The sequence below is a fragment of the Ictidomys tridecemlineatus genome, chromosome X, assembly GCF_052094955.1.
Source record: "Ictidomys tridecemlineatus isolate mIctTri1 chromosome X, mIctTri1.hap1, whole genome shotgun sequence".
NCBI classification, from domain to species: Eukaryota; Metazoa; Chordata; class Mammalia; order Rodentia; family Sciuridae; genus Ictidomys; species Ictidomys tridecemlineatus.
This window is the reverse complement of record NC_135493.1, coordinates 21,816,813-21,838,369: the sequence shown is the minus strand read 5'-3', so window position 1 is coordinate 21,838,369 and position 21,557 is coordinate 21,816,813. Positions and strand designations below refer to the sequence as shown.

General features: G+C 47.9%; 1 protein-coding gene across 1 annotated transcript; it reads right to left on the bottom strand.

The window, feature by feature from the left end:
• Nucleotides 1–8,734: 8,734 nt before the first annotated feature.
• Nucleotides 8,735–18,619, bottom strand: Apln (apelin). Its single transcript, XM_005319321.5, has 3 exons — nt 18,254–18,619; nt 11,997–12,162; nt 8,735–11,391 (listed from the first exon to the last, which is right to left on the bottom strand). Exons 1-2 carry the CDS (start codon nt 18,318–18,320, stop codon nt 12,002–12,004), a joined length of 228 nt encoding a protein of 75 aa, XP_005319378.1. The 5' UTR covers nt 18,321–18,619; the 3' UTR covers nt 8,735–11,391; nt 11,997–12,001.
• Nucleotides 18,620–21,557: the final 2,938 nt, after the last annotated feature.

Below are 21,557 nucleotides of genomic sequence, written 5' to 3'. Positions count from 1 at the left end.
TCTGGAAACTCTGGATTAAAATATACACATTACCTAGGAGTGTGGAAAGTAGACAGGATGACATCTTTGAAAATGTTTGATGAGCAGCATGGTATGGGCATTGACTAATTGGAATGTTTTCTGGCCAGAAACACCCTGCAAGGCTGCACCAGCACAGAGGAATTGTGCTGAGGTGGGCCTTGGCAGGGGATGGAGATGCTTCTTAAGACCTCTTCTGTGAGGCATGCAGGAATGAGATTTGCTTACCTCCTGCAGCTATGAGATTGCCTGAAGGAGCTGCAGGGGTGCTGGGATACACCTGGCAGGAGGAAGGTTGGTGGGAACATGGAATTAGCTGAAGAAGGAACCCTTGGGGACAGGCATAGAACCAGATCACCTAGGACAGTCCCATAAGGATGCAAACAAAGGACGCCCAGCTACTGCCCTTTGCCACCAAAATCTTCACCCCTTGTGAATCCTTGGGTGGTAACTTCTCTCCCTTTTCCACCTACATATCATGCACAAGCACAGTCAGCATACCTAGAGACTGTAATAAGATACACATCAGAAACAAATGCGCAGCCTTTCGGTGCGAGCGCGCGCACCCATGTATTTCCGGGGCTGCAGTTCCAGTGCTCAGCCAGAAGGGGACAGCCTCTCACGGCACACTGGATTTCTCCCCAACACTAAGCACGCTGAGAGGAGAAAGTGAGGCTGAGCTACTGCAAGGAAAGAGGAACGTACAAGAAGCTTTCAAAGTGTGATGCCAGCCTGTGAGTTGGCCCAGGACCACAGCAACCACCCAGTCCTGTGAGTGGGGAGCCTCCGCCCCTGCTGAGCAGCTGACAGAGAAATTGAAATTGACAGAGCATTGGGCATGTTAGCAGGTTAACTACCATAGCGAACCATGTCTGCCAGCCTAGAGTCTTCGAAAGGGAGTCAGCCAAGACTCAGTTCAGTAGGACCTCTCATAGGTCAAGTCACTGCCTCTCGGGGCCTGCTCCTTCACCTGGGAAATGGGTTTAAGAATAAAGCAGTCTGCTGGGCATGGTGGCACACATCTGCAATCCTAGCGTCTTAGAAAGCTGAGGCAGGAGGATCATGAATTCAAAGCCAGCCTCAGCAACTTACTGAGGCCTTAAGCAATTTCACAAGACCCTGTTTCAAAATAAAAAATAAAAGGGGCTGGGGAGTGGTTCAATGTTTAAGTTCCCCAGGATTCAATCCTGGGACCAAAGAGAGGGTGGGGAGAAAGAAGATAGAGGAAGGTAAGCTCCTTCCCTTATCTGTGTTTGGACATGCACCCTGGCCCCTCTCTTTAAAGACCTCCCTTCCTGAGGTCTCAGCTCCCACTTCTCCTGCAGGAAGTCTTGTCTGACTCCCTCAGCTCCAAAGTACCTGGTACACTTGGTGGCAAACTGCCTAGAGTCCTGGGGTTTTCCTCCAGAGGCCTTGCCACAGCTTCTGGTCAGACATTCATTGTGATATTTGAATAATAAATGTCTCCCTCTCCAGGTTTACGAAATGTGGTACATAGTAGGCACTCAATAAGCATTTGGTGAATGTTGACAAAGAACCCTATTTCTCTTTCTTTCTTTCTTTTCTTTCTTTTTTTTTTTTGGGGGGGGGGTGAAGTGCTGGGGATTGAATCTAGTGCCTCATGCATGCTAAGCACATGCTTTATGACAGAGCTACATGTCCAGTCTGAGAAAGGAATTTCTATAGCCCTTTAGAGATGCAGAGAGAGGCCATTTTTCTCCCTGTTTTATACATGTATGGTGCATGGCACTCTTGATTGTACCAACCTTTTTTTCTTCGGGAACTCCAGTTGCTGTAAGCAAACAAAAGAGCTAGGGATTCTTATTGCCATTTTAGAAATGATAAAATTGAGGCCCCAAAAGAGGAGGTGACTCACCCAGGATTGGTAGGTGGAGGGGCCAAGATTTTCAAGTTTCAGCATTTTGTGCTGGAAGGTGCACATATTGTCACATTCATCATGGTCATACTCATATTCAGTCTGGCCAGGATGTGTGTTGTTGGCAAATACAAGGGTTTAGGGGGGAGGGTAGAAGGAAAAAGCCTGGGTTCCAATCCTGGCCTCACTTGCTGGGTGGCCTTCAGGACTAGGGAAGCTTTGGGTTTCATGGGGGAGGCAGCCTTGGCTGGCACTTGAAGGACTGGGAAAATAGGGAGAACCAGAGAAGAGCAATCTGGGGAAACTAGAGGACAATTGGGCCCTACTATAGTTTGGATGTGAGTTGTCCCCCAAAACCTCACATGTGAGATAATGCAGGATGGTTTAGAGGAGAAATGATTGGGTTATGAGAGCCTTAACCCAATCAGTGAATTAATCCCCTGATAGGGATTAACTGAGTGGTAACTGAAGTGGTAGAGTGTGGCTGGAGGAAGGTAAGAATTGTGTGTGGCTTGGGGTATATATTTGTATCTGGCAAATGGAGACCTCTTTCTCTGCTTTCTGACTGCCATATGAGCTGCTTTCCCCTCTGCCACATTCTTCTGCCGTGTTGTTCTGCCTCACCTGGAGACTTGAGGAATAAAGCCTGCTTTCTATGGATTGAGACCTCTGAGCTTTCTATGGATTGAGACTCATGAGCCCTCAAATAAACCTTTCCTCCTTTACAGTTGGCCTGGTTGGGTCCTTTCATCAGATCTGCAAAAAAAGCTGACTAAAACAGGCCCATACACAGGGTTAGGACCAGAGTAGAGATCTGGATGGGGGTGGGAATACAGAGTGCACTGTGGTAGCAACAGACTGATAGGGTTGTCAGATACAACATACCTCTTTTCCCTGGAGCCTCCCAGAGGCAAGGTGAGGAGCAAGGCTCCTTTACTGTCCCCCACATGATGTCCTGCATAGGGTAGGCAAATCTCTTTCTGATTATCCAGGATATCAATTATCATGGATGAGGGCAAGCACAAAGGACTTTTTAATGCTTGGGTTCTGAATGTTTGGGCATAGGTTGAAGAAGGTGGAATTCCTTTGGAAACTTGCACAAGAACTGGGACACAACCAGCAATGATCCCAGCAATTTGGAGGCTAAGGCAAGAGGATCACAAGTTCAAAGCCAGCCCCAACAATTTTGTGAGCCCTTCATCAATTTAGCAAAGTTCTGTATCAAAATAAAAAATAAAAAGGACTGGGGATGTAGCTCAGTCCCCAGTAAAATAAAGAAAGAAAGAAACACACAAGCAAGTAAAAAAGAACTGGGACTCAAACTCAACAGTCCATTTGGGAATGGAGATGGAGATGGGGAGGGCTGTGGAGCTGAGTTGGAAGGTAGCCTAGAATGGGGATGAGTATCAAATTTTAAGATCTCTGAGGTGCTGAAGATGGAGGCTGAATAGGGATACCTCTCTTCCACCCATCTCCATGCCTCACTCAGTGTGATTTCTTCCCTCCCTGCCTTATATGTCCTCATTTTCTTTCCACATCCCTCCCACCTGAGGCGTTGGGGGTTCCCAAGGGAGGGCAGAGGAACTTGTGTCTGTGAAAAAGTTTGGCAGCCTAGAAACAGGGAGGAGAACACCCCCTGCCACCCCATATCATATGCTAGGCTCATTAGCCCCTATAACCATACTTGTCTGAGAAGGAGCCAGCGACATCTCTGCTTAGCTGGAAAGATGGGAAACTTCTTCCCAGCAGGCCTCCCACCACCCTGAAGATAGAAGCCATTCTGCTGTGCTGGGAATGAAGGTGCCAAAACAAAGCTTCTCTCCTATAATTGACAGGTGACTGCAACCCTGGAGGGAGTGCTTGGCAATTCTGCAGTGCCTTTGCCTTCTTTAAAGCAATGCCACCTTGATTCTTTGTTTTTATTAGCAAACCCCATGGAAGATCCTAAAACTAACTAGTAAGCCTTTCAGTGCCTCAGTTTTGTCAACTGTAAAATGGAGTTGTGATGGGGTCTGAGTCAGAACAGGAAAAGTTCATTGAATAGTGTTTGGCACCTGAGAAGTGTAGTATACAAGTTCAGTGGTATTATCTAGCTACATCCCTCTAAGTGGATCACTTTTCCTTCCCAAGTCTGATTTCTTTCATCTGCAAAAATGAAAGTGTCTGAGGTACTGAATACCTTCCCAGGCTCCTATCAGCTCTAACCTTCTAGGACTTGAGAGGGCAAAGGTGGTTGGCCCATGAAAATAGGTGAGGAAAAACTGGGAGCCCCAAAAGATGAACTGACCTGACCTGGCTGGAATCACACAGCCAAGTGGGGTTTAGGATCTAGAGCTCTGAACTTGGAGTTTCATGTCACTGGGCTAGCTCAACTGTTGCCTGCCAATTCTTTAAACCTCAGCAAAGATCAGAAAGGCTTTGGTTTCTACAGTAGAAGAATATGAAATGGAGGTTCCAGAAGCCCCTGAGGTAAAGGGAAACTTATGCAGACCCATATAACCCAGCAGTGGCCTTCCTCACTGGCTAAAGTTCCCATTTACCTGCCAAATGCCTATTTCTTCTCCTAGAATTACTCCCCACAGGCCCCTGTGGCAGGCCCTGAACTCCCTCCAGAGGTCAACCTGAGGGACCCCCACTGTTTCTGGGACCACAACAAGCCTTATTCATCATTAGGTGCTTCACACCCATCCACCTCCCCAAGGTGGCCTAGGAAGGTGAGGAGGCTGAAGTCCAGAGGACAAGGAAAGAATTTGCCAAGTTGCCAAGCAAACTATTGGTAGAAGCATATTCAGGACTATAACCCAGGTTTCTGGTACCCCTAGTACCTTGTAGATCTTCTGGAGCAGACTTCTGGCTCCACAGTTCCAGACCAGGGTCCCCAGATACAGTACTAATAATGAGCACTTAGCACATCCAGAGAGGCCTCTTGGGCTGCTGTCCAAGCAAAAGCTACCTAAAGGGAGAATGAGGTGGGCCTAATATGTCCCTGGAGAAGCCTTATGTGTTGTCTAAGAGACTACAAGTTCCCAGTGACCAAGACATATTCAGTATGGGGAAGCAGACTTCATGCCAGGGAAGGGTGGCTAACCCAAGACAAGACTGGACCCAGGTCTGAAGCTTGAATCACCAGTTAGCAGCTCTGCTCATTTGAACAAGCAACTCCACCTCCCTGAGCCTGTTTGCCCTGTCCTGAGAATTTGCCCCATCTGCTTCTCAGGACTAGAGTAGGGTTTGGCAGAAATAACAATGGCTTCCACTTAGAGAGCTGGTACCATGGGCTGAGCTATACACCAAGCACTTTACTTGCACTATAGTGTTCAGTCCTGACTATGGCAAAGCAAACTTGGTAGCAGCATCATGCCTAAAGAGAAAATGCAGAATTATCCAGGTCAAGACACTGGCTTCGAGGTCACACAAATGAGTAAATGTACCAGAATTTGAATCCTTGCCTGAGTCCAGACTTCCCTCTCCACTGAAAGCCCTTTGTTAGTCTGAGTATGGTCAGATCCTGGCATAAAGGCCCAATCATAACCAGTTTATTAAATTCCCTTAACTCAAGACCTTGCTGTACAATGTAAATCTTCCTCTCAGGTCCCGGGTAAGGGTTCAAGGGCTGAATTGAAGGACTTGTTGATGCCTCATTTGAGAAAGAGTTGGGCAAACTATGGTCTGCTGCCTGTCTTGATAAATAAAGATTTGTTGAACACAGCCATGCCTATTGGTTTATGTATTGTCTGTGTTGCTTTTACATGACAACAGACTTGAGTAGTTGGGACAGAGCCTAAATGACTCATAAAATAGGAACTCCTATTTTTCCTATTTTATGGAAATAGGAAAAAGTTTGCTGACCCCTGATTTGAAAATTCAAGGCTCAATGGGGGAAGTTCCTTGCCAGGATCCCCTCCAAGAATGGATCACTACAAAGGTCAAACTGGATTTTCAAAGGCACACTGGACAGACTTTTTCCTTTGGGGGTTCCAGAGAAATGCTGGCTGAGTTGGCAGCCCTCTGGGGCCAGAAGGAGAAGGCACTAAGTCTTCACCATTTTCTTTGGCAGTTAGCTGGCACAGGCTCACTCTGGTCAGAAAATAAACTTGGATTGAGAAATTTCAGTGGAATAACCTTTAGGCCACAAAATGGAATTATATAAGCACCTCAGAATGGCCACTCAAGCCAGATCTCATGGTTCCCTTGGTTTGGAAGAGGAGCCTTGCCCCAATTGGGGCTTACCAAGTCAACCAGACCAGGGCTTATGGGAGAGTCTGAAGTGTTGGGCTTCAAAGCATCTACGGCTCATTTGACACCGCACCTGGGTTCCTGAAAAGTCATGTATCTCTCTAATCTCTGTCACTTCAGAAACTTCCCCAATTTCCGGATGGATTTGAAGCAGTGTTGTTTTTCAGGTTCTCTACCCTCACTCTTTAACCTCAGTCCAAGACCTCCTGGCCAGAAACAATCAGTTAAGTGAACTTCATTTTCTTTTTCTAAAGCTCAGCATTTTGAGCCAAGCGTGGTGGTGCACACCTGTAATCCCAGCAACTTGAGAGGATCACAATTTTGAGGCCAGCCTCAGCAATTTAGCGAGGCCTTAAGCAACTTAATGAGAACCTGCATCAAAATAAAAAGGGCTGGGATGTAGCTCAGTGGTAAAGTGCCCCTGGGTTAAATTCCCAGTACCAAAATAAAAATAATTTAAAAAATAATGATAAGGTTCCACATTTTGACAAACAGCCCTGCTCAGATTCTATTGTATTTATTAGGTCAATCCAAGATATCTCCAAAGGGTGGCGACCTGTATGTCCTGCTTTCTTTTGGTTTGATATCTAATTATCTTAACAGAAGGCTGCCAGCTTTCCTTCCCCTCATCCCCTGTTTGTGTCCACCCACTAGGATCTAATTGACTAAATATGCCCCATGGACCCTGGTGGCTAATCCAGCTTCCTTGTGCCAACCTCCACTGCCCACCATCCTCCCACCAAACTTAGCCAAATGTTACTGGATTTTCTGGGGCCTGTATTAACTGCTCAAACTCCACTTACTTTCCCCAATCTCATCAGGCCACACTGTCTTATCTTGTACTCCCAATTTTTTATTTGTTCTAATTAGTTATACATGACAGCAGAATGCATTTCAACTCACTGTACATAAATGAAGCACAACTTCTCATTTCTCTGGCTGTGCGCAATGCAGAGTCACACCATTCATGCAATCATACATGTACATAGGGCACATCTCATTCCATCATCCTTCCCACCCCTACACCCACTACCCTCTCCCCATTCCCCTCTGCCCAATCCAAATTTCCTCCATTTTTCCCTATTCACCCCGCATTATGGATCAGCATCCTCATATCAGAGAAAATATTTGGCCTTTGTTTTTTTGGGATTGGTTAATTTTGCTTAGCATGATATTCTCCAACTCCATCCATTTACTTTCAAATGCCATGATTTTATTCTCTTTTAATGCTGAGTAATATCCCATTGTGTATATATACCACAATTTCTTTATCCATTCATCCACTGAAGGGTATCTAGGTTGGTTCCACAGTTTAGTTATTGTGAATTGAACTACTGTAAACATTGATGTGGCTTGTGTCACTGTAGTATGCTGTGTTTAAGACCTTTGGGTATAGACCAAGGAGTGGGATAGCTGGGTCAAATGGTGGTTCCATTCCAAGTTTTCTAAGGAATCTCCATATGACTTTATAGAATAACTGCACCAATGTGCAATCCCACCAGCAATGTATGAGTTGTACCCCAAATTTCTATTGCACTTATTAAAAAAACAAAACACATCTTGTACTTATTTTTTTCCCTCTATGATTAGGGGACTTTCCTTTCTACTACTGTAGAAAGACTTTGCATTTTAGAATTAGCAGACTATATTTAAAATTCACTTGCAAGCTGTGAGACTTAGGACCAGCTGCTTCCTCTCGTAGTCTGTTTTCTCATCTGTAAAATGGGGATCCAAGGGTCTAGGATTGTAGTTCAGTGGTAGAGCACTGGCCTAGCACATGTAAGGCACTGGGTTCAATCCTCAGCATCCCATAAAATATAAATAAATAAAATAAAGGTTTGTGTCCATGTACAACTAAAAATTAAAAAATATATATATATTTTAAAAATTGGGATCTGATAGTGAGGTTTTTGGCTCAGTTGTTAGGAAGATGAGTTAAGATTTTTCAAGAGCTCTGTAAACTGTTAAAGGCCTGCATGCTTATGGGTCAGTATTAAGTTGTTCTGCCCTGCTCCCACCCCTTTTATTCTTGGTTTCATGTGAAATTAGAGCTTTGAGGGTGATTAGGGAAATAACAGGCCAATCAGAGTAAAACCAGCCCACCCAAAACCTCTGCCTAAACCCAGTTCCTCCAATGACTAGTTTGTCCAAAAGTCAAACTAGTAATTTTAAAATGAGACATTTTGCACCAATTTTCCTAAGAAACACTTCAAACATGTCATATTTTTAAATCACTATGTCATAATTTGCAGCATTTTGTCAATGGTGAGATAGTTTTATATGCTTATGGGTGGCTTCTATTTTATCTCCTATTGGTTTTATGACTTTTTAGCAATTTTGTCTGAAGGCACTTTCTTTAAAGTTATATATTTGTGGCACTAAATACTTGTCAAATCTATAGAATTCCCCCACAAGATTTATCAAATGCACGCATTTTGATCACTCCCATCTTCATCTCATTGGGATTTACTCTGCATAGTGTACGTCTGTGTGCACCTAATGTGTTTATTAACAAAATTAGCATGTACCCAATGTTCCTTTCTGTTCTGGAAGATATTGACATTTTGACAACAAGCATGAAGAAGTGAGACAGATGGGGTGGAATTGTATTGAACTCCTTGCATTTTATTTTTCAGTCTATCTCATTCATCTTACAACTCCACTTTGTGAAACATAAAATGATACATGCAAAGTCATTGCCAATTGTATTTATTGCTGAAAACATAACATTTTTTTAAGAAAAGCAAACTGGCTAAAAAGTCCCAAAAGTAGATAAAATAGAAGACACCCACCAATACAAAACTTTTAATAGAAATCCCACTTTTAATCAGCATGTTAAGTAAATTGCTTTTATTAAAAATCCTTTAAATGTCACTGCTGCCAGACAAAAATTAGGACATCCAAACAGATGCCAAAGACTAAAAAGCAGGCTGAATTTCATGTGAGCTGGCCATTATGCATAGATTGCTTTTGTGAGCCTGTGGCAAGTCGGTTTCAGGACACTTGACCTAGAACCGATTTGGGATGCAAGCACTTACCTCCCTGAATGTGCAATCTGTGGGCACAGGGACAACCATGGCCCCGTGTGGGGGAAATGCCCCTTCTGAACATGACCTCTAAGACTAAGGGCAAACTTTCAGCTTTTAACTCTTTATTATAAAGATATATTTACACAGAACAATCTTTACAAACACAGCAAACACAATTACAGGAAGGGGACAATTTCTTAATGGAAAGGGTTTTCATATCTTTGTATAAATTAGTATAAGAATCATACACAACCACTTTAAATAAGAGAGCCCCCTTAGCCCACCCACCACCCTCCTCTGCCCTCTGTCTCCTATCTCTCTCAGCCATCCTCCCTCTCTTCTTCCCTTCCCCATGGGGCTGGGTTGGCTGTAGGTCATGGCAGGCTGATGAGGCAGGAGATGCAGGGAGGAAGAATAAGGCAAGGTCCCTACTGGGGGGACTAGTAGCAGAAGAGACTTTGTGGACACTGGCCAGATCCCACTCCATGTCTGGTGGGGTGGGGAGGCTGTGCCCAGCTTGGCTCCCCAGGGTGGGCCTTGAGGTAATGGCAGCAGCAGCAGTACAGCAGCAGCATTAGCAGCAGCAGAGGGGAAAGGACTTGAGGGGAGGTGGACAGGTGAACACTGGGGTTATTGTGGGACTTGGGGGGCCCTGACTCCCCCTGCCCCAGATATATGTAAGTGGGCATCAAGCTTCTGTCTTCCCTTTTCTCCCTCTTGGAAAGCATTTGGGAAGGAAATCTGCACAGGCAAAGGCAAGAGGGCCCCAAGAGGGAAGGGCTGAGAGGTCCCTCAGGGAAGATAGGCCCTGGTGAATGGAGTGCAACCCTACCTGTACATCCTCCCATCTCTCCTTCTTTTCCTTCCCTTTCTTTGCCATTCTCTGCCCTCTGCTCCCCAAGGAAGTCCACTAGGAAAGAGGGTACAATCAACACGAAGGGGAGGCCATTGGGTTCAATGATTTAAGGCTACTTCTGGCATTTGACAACCAATGTTGGGTCTGAACAATAATCCCAGTGCCTGAGCTCCCCTGTTAAAGGCCACCAGGCATGGGAGTGCTTTCAGAAGAGGGGCAACTGGCCAGTTATGGAACCATATGGCCCAGGTTGGGAATGGAGCAGCAGGGGAAGGCAAGAGAGGTGGGAGCAGCTCCATCCCCACAACGGGGCAGCTCACAGCCAGCTTGCCTCTCCCTTCCCTTCCCAGACACTCCCAGCCCTAACCCCAGCAAAAGGCACTACATTTGTTTTGAAGACATCATCAAGAGGGAAGAGGACATCATTAAGTGGGAATCTGGAGACCTGGTCCCCATTCTGACTCAGCAGTAACCCTGAGCAGGTCTCTCCTCACTCCAGGACTCTGTTTTCACAGGCTTTGGCATAAAGAGGTTGAGCTAAGTGATCTCCAAGGGTCCTTTCAGCTCTGATATTCTGGGATTCTTGGCAAAAACAACCTTCCTATTTGGCATTCACTCCTGGGAGGGTACAGAGCACCCAGCACCCTCCCCATGTGACCTGGAGCTTGAACTAGTTGTAGGGGATAGAGAGAAAGAATGTGTTAGGAGACAGAGTAAGGTGACAGAAGTAACAAAGTACTTCAAAGAGCCTCTCCTTCTTTTCTTCCTTAATGAAGCCAAACACAGGGATGAGGAAGAGGCTATTCCTGTTTTGCAGTGCCTCGCCCCACTTCACCAGAAGACCATTCCTCCCCATTTCAGTTCCCCCAATGTACCCTCTCTGGATCCCAACACCCAGCCCCTCTAACTAGAATCTCTCATTGCACATCTTTGTATTCCTCTCTGGTGGCTGAGTGAGGGTCCAGCTGACAAGAAAATACAGATCTGCAGGAGTCCACTGAAGAAGAGAGTGTTTCCATCCAGATTCCAGGGCAGACTTGAGGAGGGAAGGGCTAGCTGAAGGGTGGGGGCATTAAATAGGTAAAGTAGGGATGAGGGTGTATAGCAGGCCAGGGAGAAGCTGGGTCTCCAAAATCAGTCCAGGGAAGGGCCGGAAAGGTGGACTACATGGATCCTTATGAGAGAAATGGAATCATCTGAATGAGAAGCAGGACCACACCATTAGGGGAAGCTGGTGGGCTAGAAGAGCTGGGACTATCAGCAGCTAGAACAGGTGCAAGACGACAGCTGAATGGATGTGAGGGCTCCAGAGAAGCTGATCAAACTGTGGAGTAGAGAGAACTGCAGGGGGTAGGCACCTGGGGGCCCCTTCAGTCCTAAAGAAACAAAAAGTAACAAGAGAAATCATGGACATGTTCCAGGTCAAAGGACTCCCCCACCTCAGGAAAGGAAAGGACAGCCTTCAATCCCTTCAACCCCTGAACCTAAAGCCCAAGGCTCTGAGTTGATGTCCCTCTGTCCCAGCTACAGAGGGATGGTAACAGCCCAGGCCACAGGGGTAGCCTTAGGCCCTGCTTTCTCTGCAGCTACCTTTGATACCTGAAGCTCTGGAACAGCACATCCACAACTCTCTTCCTGCTCTCTGCCTCCTTCGTTCTCACTCCTAGACCTGGACACCTATAGGCACAATCTGTGCACCTCTTCCCAGTTAAGGGCTGCTGGGACTTCCAGTATTCTCCAGCTGTCAGCCTGCCCAACCCCAGGCAACAGGGTAGAGGGGATGTAACACTCAGCTGTTGGGAAGTCCAGATATCAGTCCCAAGTGTCAAGCCCTTCTCTGGGACTCAGTCTTCCCCTCTATAAAATGGAAGGGCTAGGTGATGTGTTTAGCCAGTGGTAAGAAGCAGGCTTATTAGTTTCTAGGGCTGTCCCTCCCCTTCCCATTGAGCAATGCCCACTGAGCAGGGGATCCAGCAAATACCTGTTTCAGAAAGGCATGGGGCCCTTGTGGGAGAGGCGGGGCCGCTGGCGGCGAAATTTCCTCCGGCCTCCCTGCCAGGGTCCATTTCTCGAAGCCCTGGGCTGCACCAGGTATCGAACATTGCCTTCCTCCAGCTCCTTCCCGTCAGGAGGCTGCATCAGGGGCACTGCAAAAAGGAAAAGGGCTGTTAACTAGGAAGGCTGATGAAAATGGCAGACGGCCAAGAAGGGGTCCCACAGACTATAGGCCCACAGGAGAGGACAATTTCTCCATGAGGTGGCTGGCACTCCTCATAGCTTTTTGTTGTTGTTGTTCTTTTCTATCTCAATGAAAAATCTGCCATTTACACACTGTCCTGGGACAAACAGAATGCACTACTCACATCTTGCCATAGAAATAGCTGATTCTATATATTTTTTATGATTGTATCATGTTTTTGACAGGCACAAACAAGTTCTTTTCTTTGGAAAGTCATTGGGGGGTGCATTCTGGGGCATCAGGCCTGTACTTGGCTGGGGTACAGGAGGCAGTAACCATGGTGCCCCAGTAACTGGTGTACTTTAGACATTTCAGACAGACACCATTACTATGACTCCCCTTCCATGGATCCATCACCCAGATTCAATAGCTATCCAGATGGAGTCACATATGCTCCAGTTGTCCCTTTTCTTTTTTCTTGGCTATGATATTTTAAAGCAAATCCTGAACATCACGTCATTGTACTCCTACATCCTTTGATGGGCAAGGTGACCCACTTATGAATACTAGAGCTCCATGCCTCACCCATAGGCATCTCATCAGTGGTTAGGCATTTCAGACTCACATTTGCTCCTGAGACTGCCCCATGGGTGTGGCTGGGCCATCTGTGACTCAGCCTGTGAGCAGATTTAGAGGCTAATAAATATTGCATGCATGGTACATGGGTGGATGCATGGATGGATGGATGGATGAATGAATGTCTATGCACTAACAGCATGTGTATGCACCAGGAGAGTAGGCTGTGGTAGTTGGCACCTCCCTGCCAATATCCTATCTCTTGTCATTCCCAGTTCACATCTCCCATGAATTCCTTCCATTCTGACCCTAACTGGTTTCTGTTCTGCTCTCCCAGGCTCCACTTGACATCTGCCAACATGGGACTCAGCATCACTTCCTTGATGCCAATCTGAGTCCCAACGATGGAATCCAAGTGGTGCTGGGTGTACTTGGGCACAATGAGGGAGAAGGCACTCTTGTCAGTTCTCTCGGAGCCTAAAGTCCAGCCAGGGAAGCCTAGCTGGCACCCAGAGACAAGCATGGCCACCAGAGTCAGGCTGTGGGATGAGATGAGATGGTGCTGGGAAGAGGCAGATGGGCAGGGTGCTTGTGCAATGCCCAGTATGGGGCCAGTCTGCAGGCCACTGATGATAATGAATACCAGTCTTTCTCCCCACCACACCATCAGATTTGCCTTCAGCTATATCCTGTCTCTTGAGCCTCATTGCCATTCATTCAGGAATCCCCAATAGCTCACAGTTTCCATATAGCCTCCCATTGGCTGCTCCTCATCCCCCAACCCCACCTACAACACCCCCATGCTCTGGTTCCTTCCTTGGCTCCTGTGTCCTCCTCTGCTTGCACACAGTTTCCAGGCATTTAGTTTCCTCTTAGGCCAAAAGCGGGTGAGGTTTGTCCTTTGGGCCTTCTTTGCCCAGCCTCTGGGGCCTGTTGTTCTTTCTTCCTGCTCACATCCAGACACATATGCCCACCCCACATATGCTCATCTCTAACCCTGCACCTTCCTTTCCTTATCTCTAAGAAAAATCACCAGGCCCACTGTTAACTAGGGTCACTTGGTTAATGAGCCACACTTCCCTGCTAATGATCAAGGTGGGTTAATGTGTCAACTGAGCCCCTAAACTCATAACCTATGAGAATTAAAACAAAAATTAGCTGGGCACAGTGGCATATGCCTGTATTCCCAGTAGCTGGGGAGGCTGAGGCAGGAGGATCACAAGTACAAAGCCAGCCTCAACAACTTATCGAGGCTTTGAGCAATTTAGCAAGACTCCGTCTCAAAATAAAAACAAACAGAAAAGTCTGGAGATGTGGCTCAGTGTTAAAATGACCCTGGGTTCAATGTTCAGTACCAAAAAGAAAATTATATTTGCATTTTGGAATAGGAGATATAGCTGGAGTGGGGGTGCTGCTTCTAAGCTATCTGATCTAGAGGTCTCCTCTTGCCATTTCCTAAGAGGCTGGCACTGGGGGTAGAGGGAGAAGAGGGAAGGACTTTCATTAAGTTCCCATCCCAGCAGTTCCAGCTTATGACCTGAGTTTTGGGGTTCCCGCAAGGCTCACTCTGCACACTGAGAATGGATCTCTGAATGATGCTGATGAGTAGTTATTATCAGAGACACACTCAGGGTTCAGGGCAGTGATAACTGTGCTAAGCACGTGTCCAGGCATAAAGGAAGGAACCTAAGGGCCTTAAAATGTAAATGAAACCTTGGTTCTAAAATCCATGCCTTCAACTACTTGGGGGCAGGGGCAATAACACAGGTCACCGAACCCTAGGGGTGATCAGGCATGGGAAGAGAGGCACAGAGCCAGAAGGGGAAGAATATCATCCACACATGTTCAGCATCCTAGACTGTGCCTGTAACATTCAGGAAGGGAGGGCTGGGAAGGGTCCCATGGGAAGAGAGGTCACAAGCCAGGATGGGAAGCAGAGATGGTGGCTCAGACAGTGGTCAGGAAGATGTCTAGACTCTAGGCATACAGAGAAGGGTTACCCTGAACTCACTGAGTATCAACCAGGCCCTGGAGAATAGCCATCTTGAAACCCCTGGCCTCTTGCATCCCATTGGATGGAGGCTTATTGTCCTCTGCATCGCTGGAAGTCTATAGGCTCCTCCTGCACCCTAAACCCATTCACCCACCTTTTTCCTACTTTTGATGCTGAGTCTGGCTCACCGTCAGATAAGCTGACACCTGAAACTCTACCTTTGTCCTGTCCAAAGGGACAAATTAGAGACTGTTATTTCTCAACACTGCAGAGATCCTGTCTGTACAAAAGAACTCCCCTTTAGAAATAGGGACCTCCCAAGTTCACCTCAATATTTTCTTCCAACATATGTGCTAATTACAGGGAGATGGGCAATCCTTCAAAGAATCTCAAACCTAGAGGGATTAGAGCCATTTCTCTCTGAAGTGCCCTGAGGCATGAATCTGTAGCATCCCCACACTGAGAACCACAGTTAGGGGAGAATGAGATTTGATTTTCATGTGATCTGAACTCCAACCCTGCCAATGTACAAAGGGGTAAATGCAACTTTTCAAGAACTTGCCAGCCTCACCAAGAATGATGCACCTGTTTTCCCTCTTGTGGTTTGGCCTGTCTTGTGATTGCTTTAAAGCTTACACTCATGCTCTGGTAGGGACCCTGCTGGCAATGTACCCCCTGCCTCTGCTGCTCTGTAGCACTGTGTCTGTCTCTGAGACAAGGCAACTTTCCTTTGTCTGCCCACCCTCTCACCCCAGTCGCTTTCTCCAGGACCCTGTGCTATCTCCTCGTACCTGCTCTGCAGTCCTGGACACACCAGGCTCTGGCAGCCTGGCCCTCCACTTGACCTGTATTAGTCCTCTGCTTCTGAGAGGCCTGGCTCAGGTTCCATGGGCACTTAGTGCTTAGGATTGGGAATGGAGTGGAGATGTTCCCCCACTGGGGAGAATTCAGTAGGCTGTCCTCACACTGCATATTTTGAGCAGGAGTTGGAAAGGGGAAGCCAGAGAGGAGAAAGGGAGTACTCAAAGACCAAGGGACACTTGGCCTGGGCCCAGCAGCTCTCAGACTCCGAAGAGCAAAGTCGTATCCCAGGTCAGAAGGCAGTGGTGGAGTGTTGTTGAGGGGAAGAAGGGATTTAGGGGTGGGGGTGAACATCCCATGTCAGGAGAGAATCTGGAGTAAGAGGAGAAAGCATAGTTTTCAGGCCTGGAAGTTTTACTGGGGACTCTAGCTGAAGAGAGTGCATGTAAATCTGGGCCAAGGACAAGATAGTTCTGGGGTCCCTGTTTCTAGGGCAGGACAGAAAGCAGGAGGAATGGGGCATGCATACTTAGACCCTTGGCTAGTAGCCACCTACCCTCCTTGGCTCCAGGATAAGTCGAATGGTGGAAAAGCAGCGGGAACTTTGGAAGTTTCCAGTGCTAGACTTAAGCAAAATATGAGGGCAACAATGTCCCCAAATCACAGTGGGCAGATGACATATGAAAAAGGGACAAATAAAACAAGAAGTGGCAGGGTCTGGGTCAGAAGCACACAGTGTTCTGGCAGCATGACCAACTTCTCTTCCTTTGAAACCAGCTCTTCCCATCACCAGTACTGCCACAATAGCCAGACTCCTCATAGGCTCAGTGGTTTCTGTTGGCCAAGGGACTCCCTGTTGCTTCACAGGGAGCATTGAGTGTGCTGATCCCAAAGCCTCAGCTTCCTCTAGGATACCCTTTCTGCACCTATTCTTTTTCTCCTCTGAAGGCAATACCGTGGACCATTTGCCTGTGGTTTCTTGTCTTGCTAACTCTACTGGATGATAGCTCCTGGGAGGTGGGCCCCTGTGATGTGTCTTTATTTGTTCCCTTCCAACCATTGCCTACCTGACAGGACTTTCTGAGAAGATTACTCTCTTCTTCCCAAGGAGGTGACTGACTCAGTGCTGCAGTCTTTTTAAAATATTTTTTATTAGTTATTGATGGACCTTTATTTATTTAATTGCTTATATGTGGTGCTGAGAATTGAACCCAGTGCCTCACACATGTTAGGCAAGCATTCTACCACTGAGCCACAACCCCAGTCCAAGTGCTGAAGTCTTAAAGAGGGAGATCACTGGACATCCAGCTGGAGTCAGGAGGTGCCAGACCCGACCAATGCATCCTCCTAAGAAGCTCAGCAGTGCTCCTGGGACCAGGGCAGTGCCAAAGAACAAGAGCAGAGAAAGGAGGTTGCCTATATAAAGAGGTAGGCAGAGTTGGCTGGACCCCCAGAGGCTCCTGGGCTGTAAGCCATCCTTCTTGTTCTGGAGGGTTTGGAATTAAGTCCAGCCCTATGTTCTTCCTCTAGGAAACTTGCCGCCTTTGCCCTCTCCTTCCCTCCAACCTCGCTTTCTTGTGACTCCAGCCCTGGCACTGGCATTAATCCACCTAGTCTTGGCCTTCTCCTTCTGGTGCCAGGCAGGCAGCAGTGACAGCCAGATCACAGGACTGTGGCAGTTGGAGGTGAGAGCTGGCAGCCCAGGGAGACACTGACGCACAAAGGACAGGCAACCTGGGCAGGAGCTGCAGAGGCATGGATGGGGACCAGGTTTGGGGCAGGCAAGGGAAGCCAATGCCAAGTATTACCAAGTAGGGGTGTGATACAGGTAAGGGCAAAAGAACGCCCGCCCCCAGACCTGCATGGAGATGCCAAGTCAGTGCCTGTTTCCTGGTTTGGTGCTTGGAGACACAGGGGTGAAGGAGAAGCATGCACATGCCTGGGAAAAAGTGGAGGCTGGAAGCCAGGATATGGAAGTAGCATGGAGGCTGTGGGGAAGGCGTCCTGTGTAGGAGCCCGGGAGCCCGGAGGAGACCAGAGAGGACCTTGGAGTAATGGAGAAGACCTGCGGGGGCAGTCTGGGGGAGGCCGCCTCTGCTCACTTGTAGGCTGAAAGTAGCAATAGCTGGGATCCACGCCGCCGCCGCCGCCCCCGCCCCCGCCCCAAGCTCTTGCCTATGCAACAAGTGTCACGTCGGCATGTTGGCACATCATCCCCAGTGGCCTGCGGCCCCTAACCTCCAGGAACCAGAAGACCTTCAATGCGGGAGACCAGCCCACCTACCTCAGGTCAGTTCCCTCCTCTGACCCACGCGGGGAGCTGGGCAGGCCCTCATGTCCCCACCACGTGGGGTGCAGGGTACGGAACACAAGGCGCACGCCTGGGGCCCTTAGCTTCTCGGGACTGAGAGGGGCAGTCAGAAGGGACAAGGCTCCAGATTGGTGATGCTCAAGGCCATTCGGAACCCTCATACCCCAGGAACCCGGTCCCCGCGGCCGGCTGCCCCTGGCTCTAGACGCCCTGTCAATCTGCCGCTGGGCGCAGCCAGCGTGTGGCTGCTCCTGCACGGCTCGCGCCGGGCTCTCTGGGAGGCCAGAGAGCGCGAGTGGGGAGGAAGGAGGGGAGCGCGCCGGCTGCAGCGGGGTAAAGCAAAAGCAAGAGCGGGTGAGCGGGAGGGCGCACACTCACCTCCACATACCGCAGTCAAGGAAAGCCAGAGCAGCAGCAGCGCCTGCACGCAGAGCCGCAGATTCATGCTGCTCCTCGAGTCGCCGCTGCCCTGACGAGCCCGCGGGAAGGGGGAGAAGCTGGGAGCCCTGAGGCACGGGAAGGCGCAAGCCGCAGCTGGCGCGTGCAGGAGCGGGGCTCGCAGGGCTCCCGGGCCGCGTGAGTGAGTGCGCCTCAGTCTGCAGCCGCCGCGCCGGCTCTCCTGCAGCCTCTCTCTGCCGCCGCGGGGCAGCACCGTGAAGCCAGGCTCTGCAGCGATCTGTTTCCAAGTGGCTGGCTTTGCTCGGTCGCGGCTGTACTGCTCTTGGCCCAGGCTGCCAGCGAGAATGCTCCCCGCTCACTCCAGGGGCTGCATTTTGTAGCTTGTGGCTTGGCCACGAGCCCACTTGGTCATGTGGTCATCGGGAGGACTGGAGGGGGGGGGCCAGGAAGAGGGAGAAACGAGTCTCCCGCACCGCCCCCCTCCAGGCACGCACTCTGCAGGCTCAGGCCGGGTGCAAGAGGGAACCCCGAGGTGGCCCCATAACAAAGACTGAGCGACTGACCGCTCGGACAACCCACAACCGCTCCCTGGACAATGCCAGCCTGGCCAGGGGCCAGAGAGTTTGCAAAGACCTAAAGGATTTCAAATACAGGAAGCATTTAGGGCGGTGGAGGGGCACACTTAACCCTTTCTCACCTCGCTTCCTTAACAGCTGTCAGGAAACTTGGGGACTCAGGGTAGGACCCCTTCCGGACTGCCCCCACTCAGACCCTGCACCTCAGATCCTGACCATGGTCATTTCTCTTGCCACTATGCATCTCCAGGGGTTTGGTCCAAAACCGACCCCCCCCCAGAATTTTGGTCCTCTCTCTTCTTCATCTTCAATTGAATTTGAATTGGGGTGATTGCCAAGGGTTGCACCCAGCACCCTCATTTCTCCTACCATCACCCAGGAGGTACCCTCTACCTGGGATACCTGCACCTCACTCTGCCCATGAGTTCTTCATTTTTGCCAGCAGTCCCGCAAATCCCATCTCATCCAGAGTCTTCCCGAGGTAACAATAATGCAGTAGAGGCTGTCTTTCCTTTCTTCCTCACTCTTGGGACATGGGACAGCTCCTACAGTGTCCCTTTTCTTGTTCCCTGAAGCTGTCCCCTATCTAGTTCCCCATCATCATAAGAGGGGTTAGTTTACCCAATTCCACACAGTCTAGGCTGAATTGGTTATGCATGTACTTGGGATTCCCCTTTTGAAGTGGGTTCTGAAGTTTGCCTCTCCAGACTACACTGTAAGCTCCTTCTGTGGTCTGGGAGCTCCCAAGGAAAGGGCTGCTCTTGCATCAGACTGGGAATTCCCTAAGATAGGACCCTGTCCTCTCAGTCAGTTGCATCTCTCCAAAGTCCCCAATATCACACTCTGCACATAGGTGGCACTCAACACATGTTAAAAGACTAATTCAAAAGGTGTTTTCACCTTTCAGCTAGCCAGGCAGTTTGCTTGAAGTGTAAGTCCAGTTTTGCACAAAAGGTACATTGGACAGTGTTTATAAAAAGACATGAGAAACCATGGTGTATTATTATAGAACATTACAAAAATCCAGTATATACATTATTTATTATTAGTCTCCCTCTACCAGAATTTCAGTGCCACAAAAGAGATCTTTATTTTGTTTATGGTTGTGTCCCAGAACAGTGCCTGGGATATGATAGGTGCTCAATGTGTAATTTTGAATATATGACTGAAGTTTTCAAATGCATTCCTGTTGCCTAAATCAAGGAAGAAGGAAGGGAATATGATACAGTTTTTGGTAATGGTTCATGATCCCATTAACCACAATCAGGTAGAAAAAGGGAATATGAAGCAAAGACTCTTATTCTGGGAGACCCAGACTGTGAGCAGTGGGCATAGGTAAGAGATCATTCTTCATGAGATCATTCTTCCTTCACTGTTCCCTGGAAAATGTCTAATCAGGAAGAGAAACACTTAGCCCCTAGGCTCCACCATTATCTTCTATAGGCCCTTGTTATCCCCTAGATTCATTGGGTCCTGTGGGAATGATAGTCTCTTCCCTACCCATTTCAGGGCTGTTATGGGATTGAATGAGGTACTATGCATGAAAGTACTGTGCAAGTCAGGAATAACCCCTTGCTCCTTTTGCTCTTCTGTCCCTCATTTTTAGGAAATTTGGTGCTCTGACCCTTAATTGAACAAGCACATGCATACCCAAATAAGTACCCCCCATAGCTAGATTAATAGAAGACTTCATATTTAATTGCACCACACCTTTACTTTGGGTCTCTATGGGCTACAGCTAAGTGGTGACAGCAGTGCTTTCCTATACATTAGCTACTAACCATGTTTTAAGTGAAGTTAAAATTTCAGTTCCTCAGTCACACTGGCCATACTTCTGTAGCAGAGTCACATATGGCTAGTAGCAACTGTATTGATCATCTCAGAATAGAATTTTTAATCATTGCAGAAAGTTCTATTGTGTGTCTCTGGGTTAAAGCACTGATCTATTCTACTTTTTCCTATTATCCTTTTCCCCACCTTACCTAGTTTTCAAAATGTGCATATAAGGGGGGGAATGCCCCAAAAGTAGCCTGGGGGTGTGCCTCAGTGGTAGAGCACTTGCTTAATACACACAAGGCCCTGATTTTAATCCCCAACACTGCAAAACACACACATGTATGTGCATTTACATACAAGTAAATGATACAAATTTATCATTTGTCATTTGCAGTAAATTGAAGGTGTTTATTTGAGGCAACATTTAAAGAGCTGAACACTTGGGAGAATCATTTTAAAACCTAAATTATCTCCACTTAACTAAATTGTATAAATTTTCCTTGTCCCAGATCTAAGATCTCCTCTTTCCTCATAGGTACCTAAATTCTCTCCACTTAACTAAATTGTATAAATTTTCCTTGTCCCAGATCTAGGATCTCCTCTTTCCTCATAGGTACTTTTTCCCACAGTGACCTTGCCCTCTTCGTGCCAGCTATGGGTGGTACCTTTCATGGCCTGTTATTCTTGAAAACCGTTGAGAGCACTTCTGTATTGTCATGTCATTCTCTGGACCTGCTGTGCTGAAGAGAAGGTTGAACACCACTGTATCCCTGAAATCAAGCCCCATGAGGCAAGGAGTGCAACTTTGATTTCTCACTTTGGACCCCTTGCAGACTCCTATATATCTCAATATCATGTTCAAATGACCAGCTTTCCTATTCGTCTCCATCTATCCAACTTTAAGATCACTGGAATGATAGCACCTAGCACCG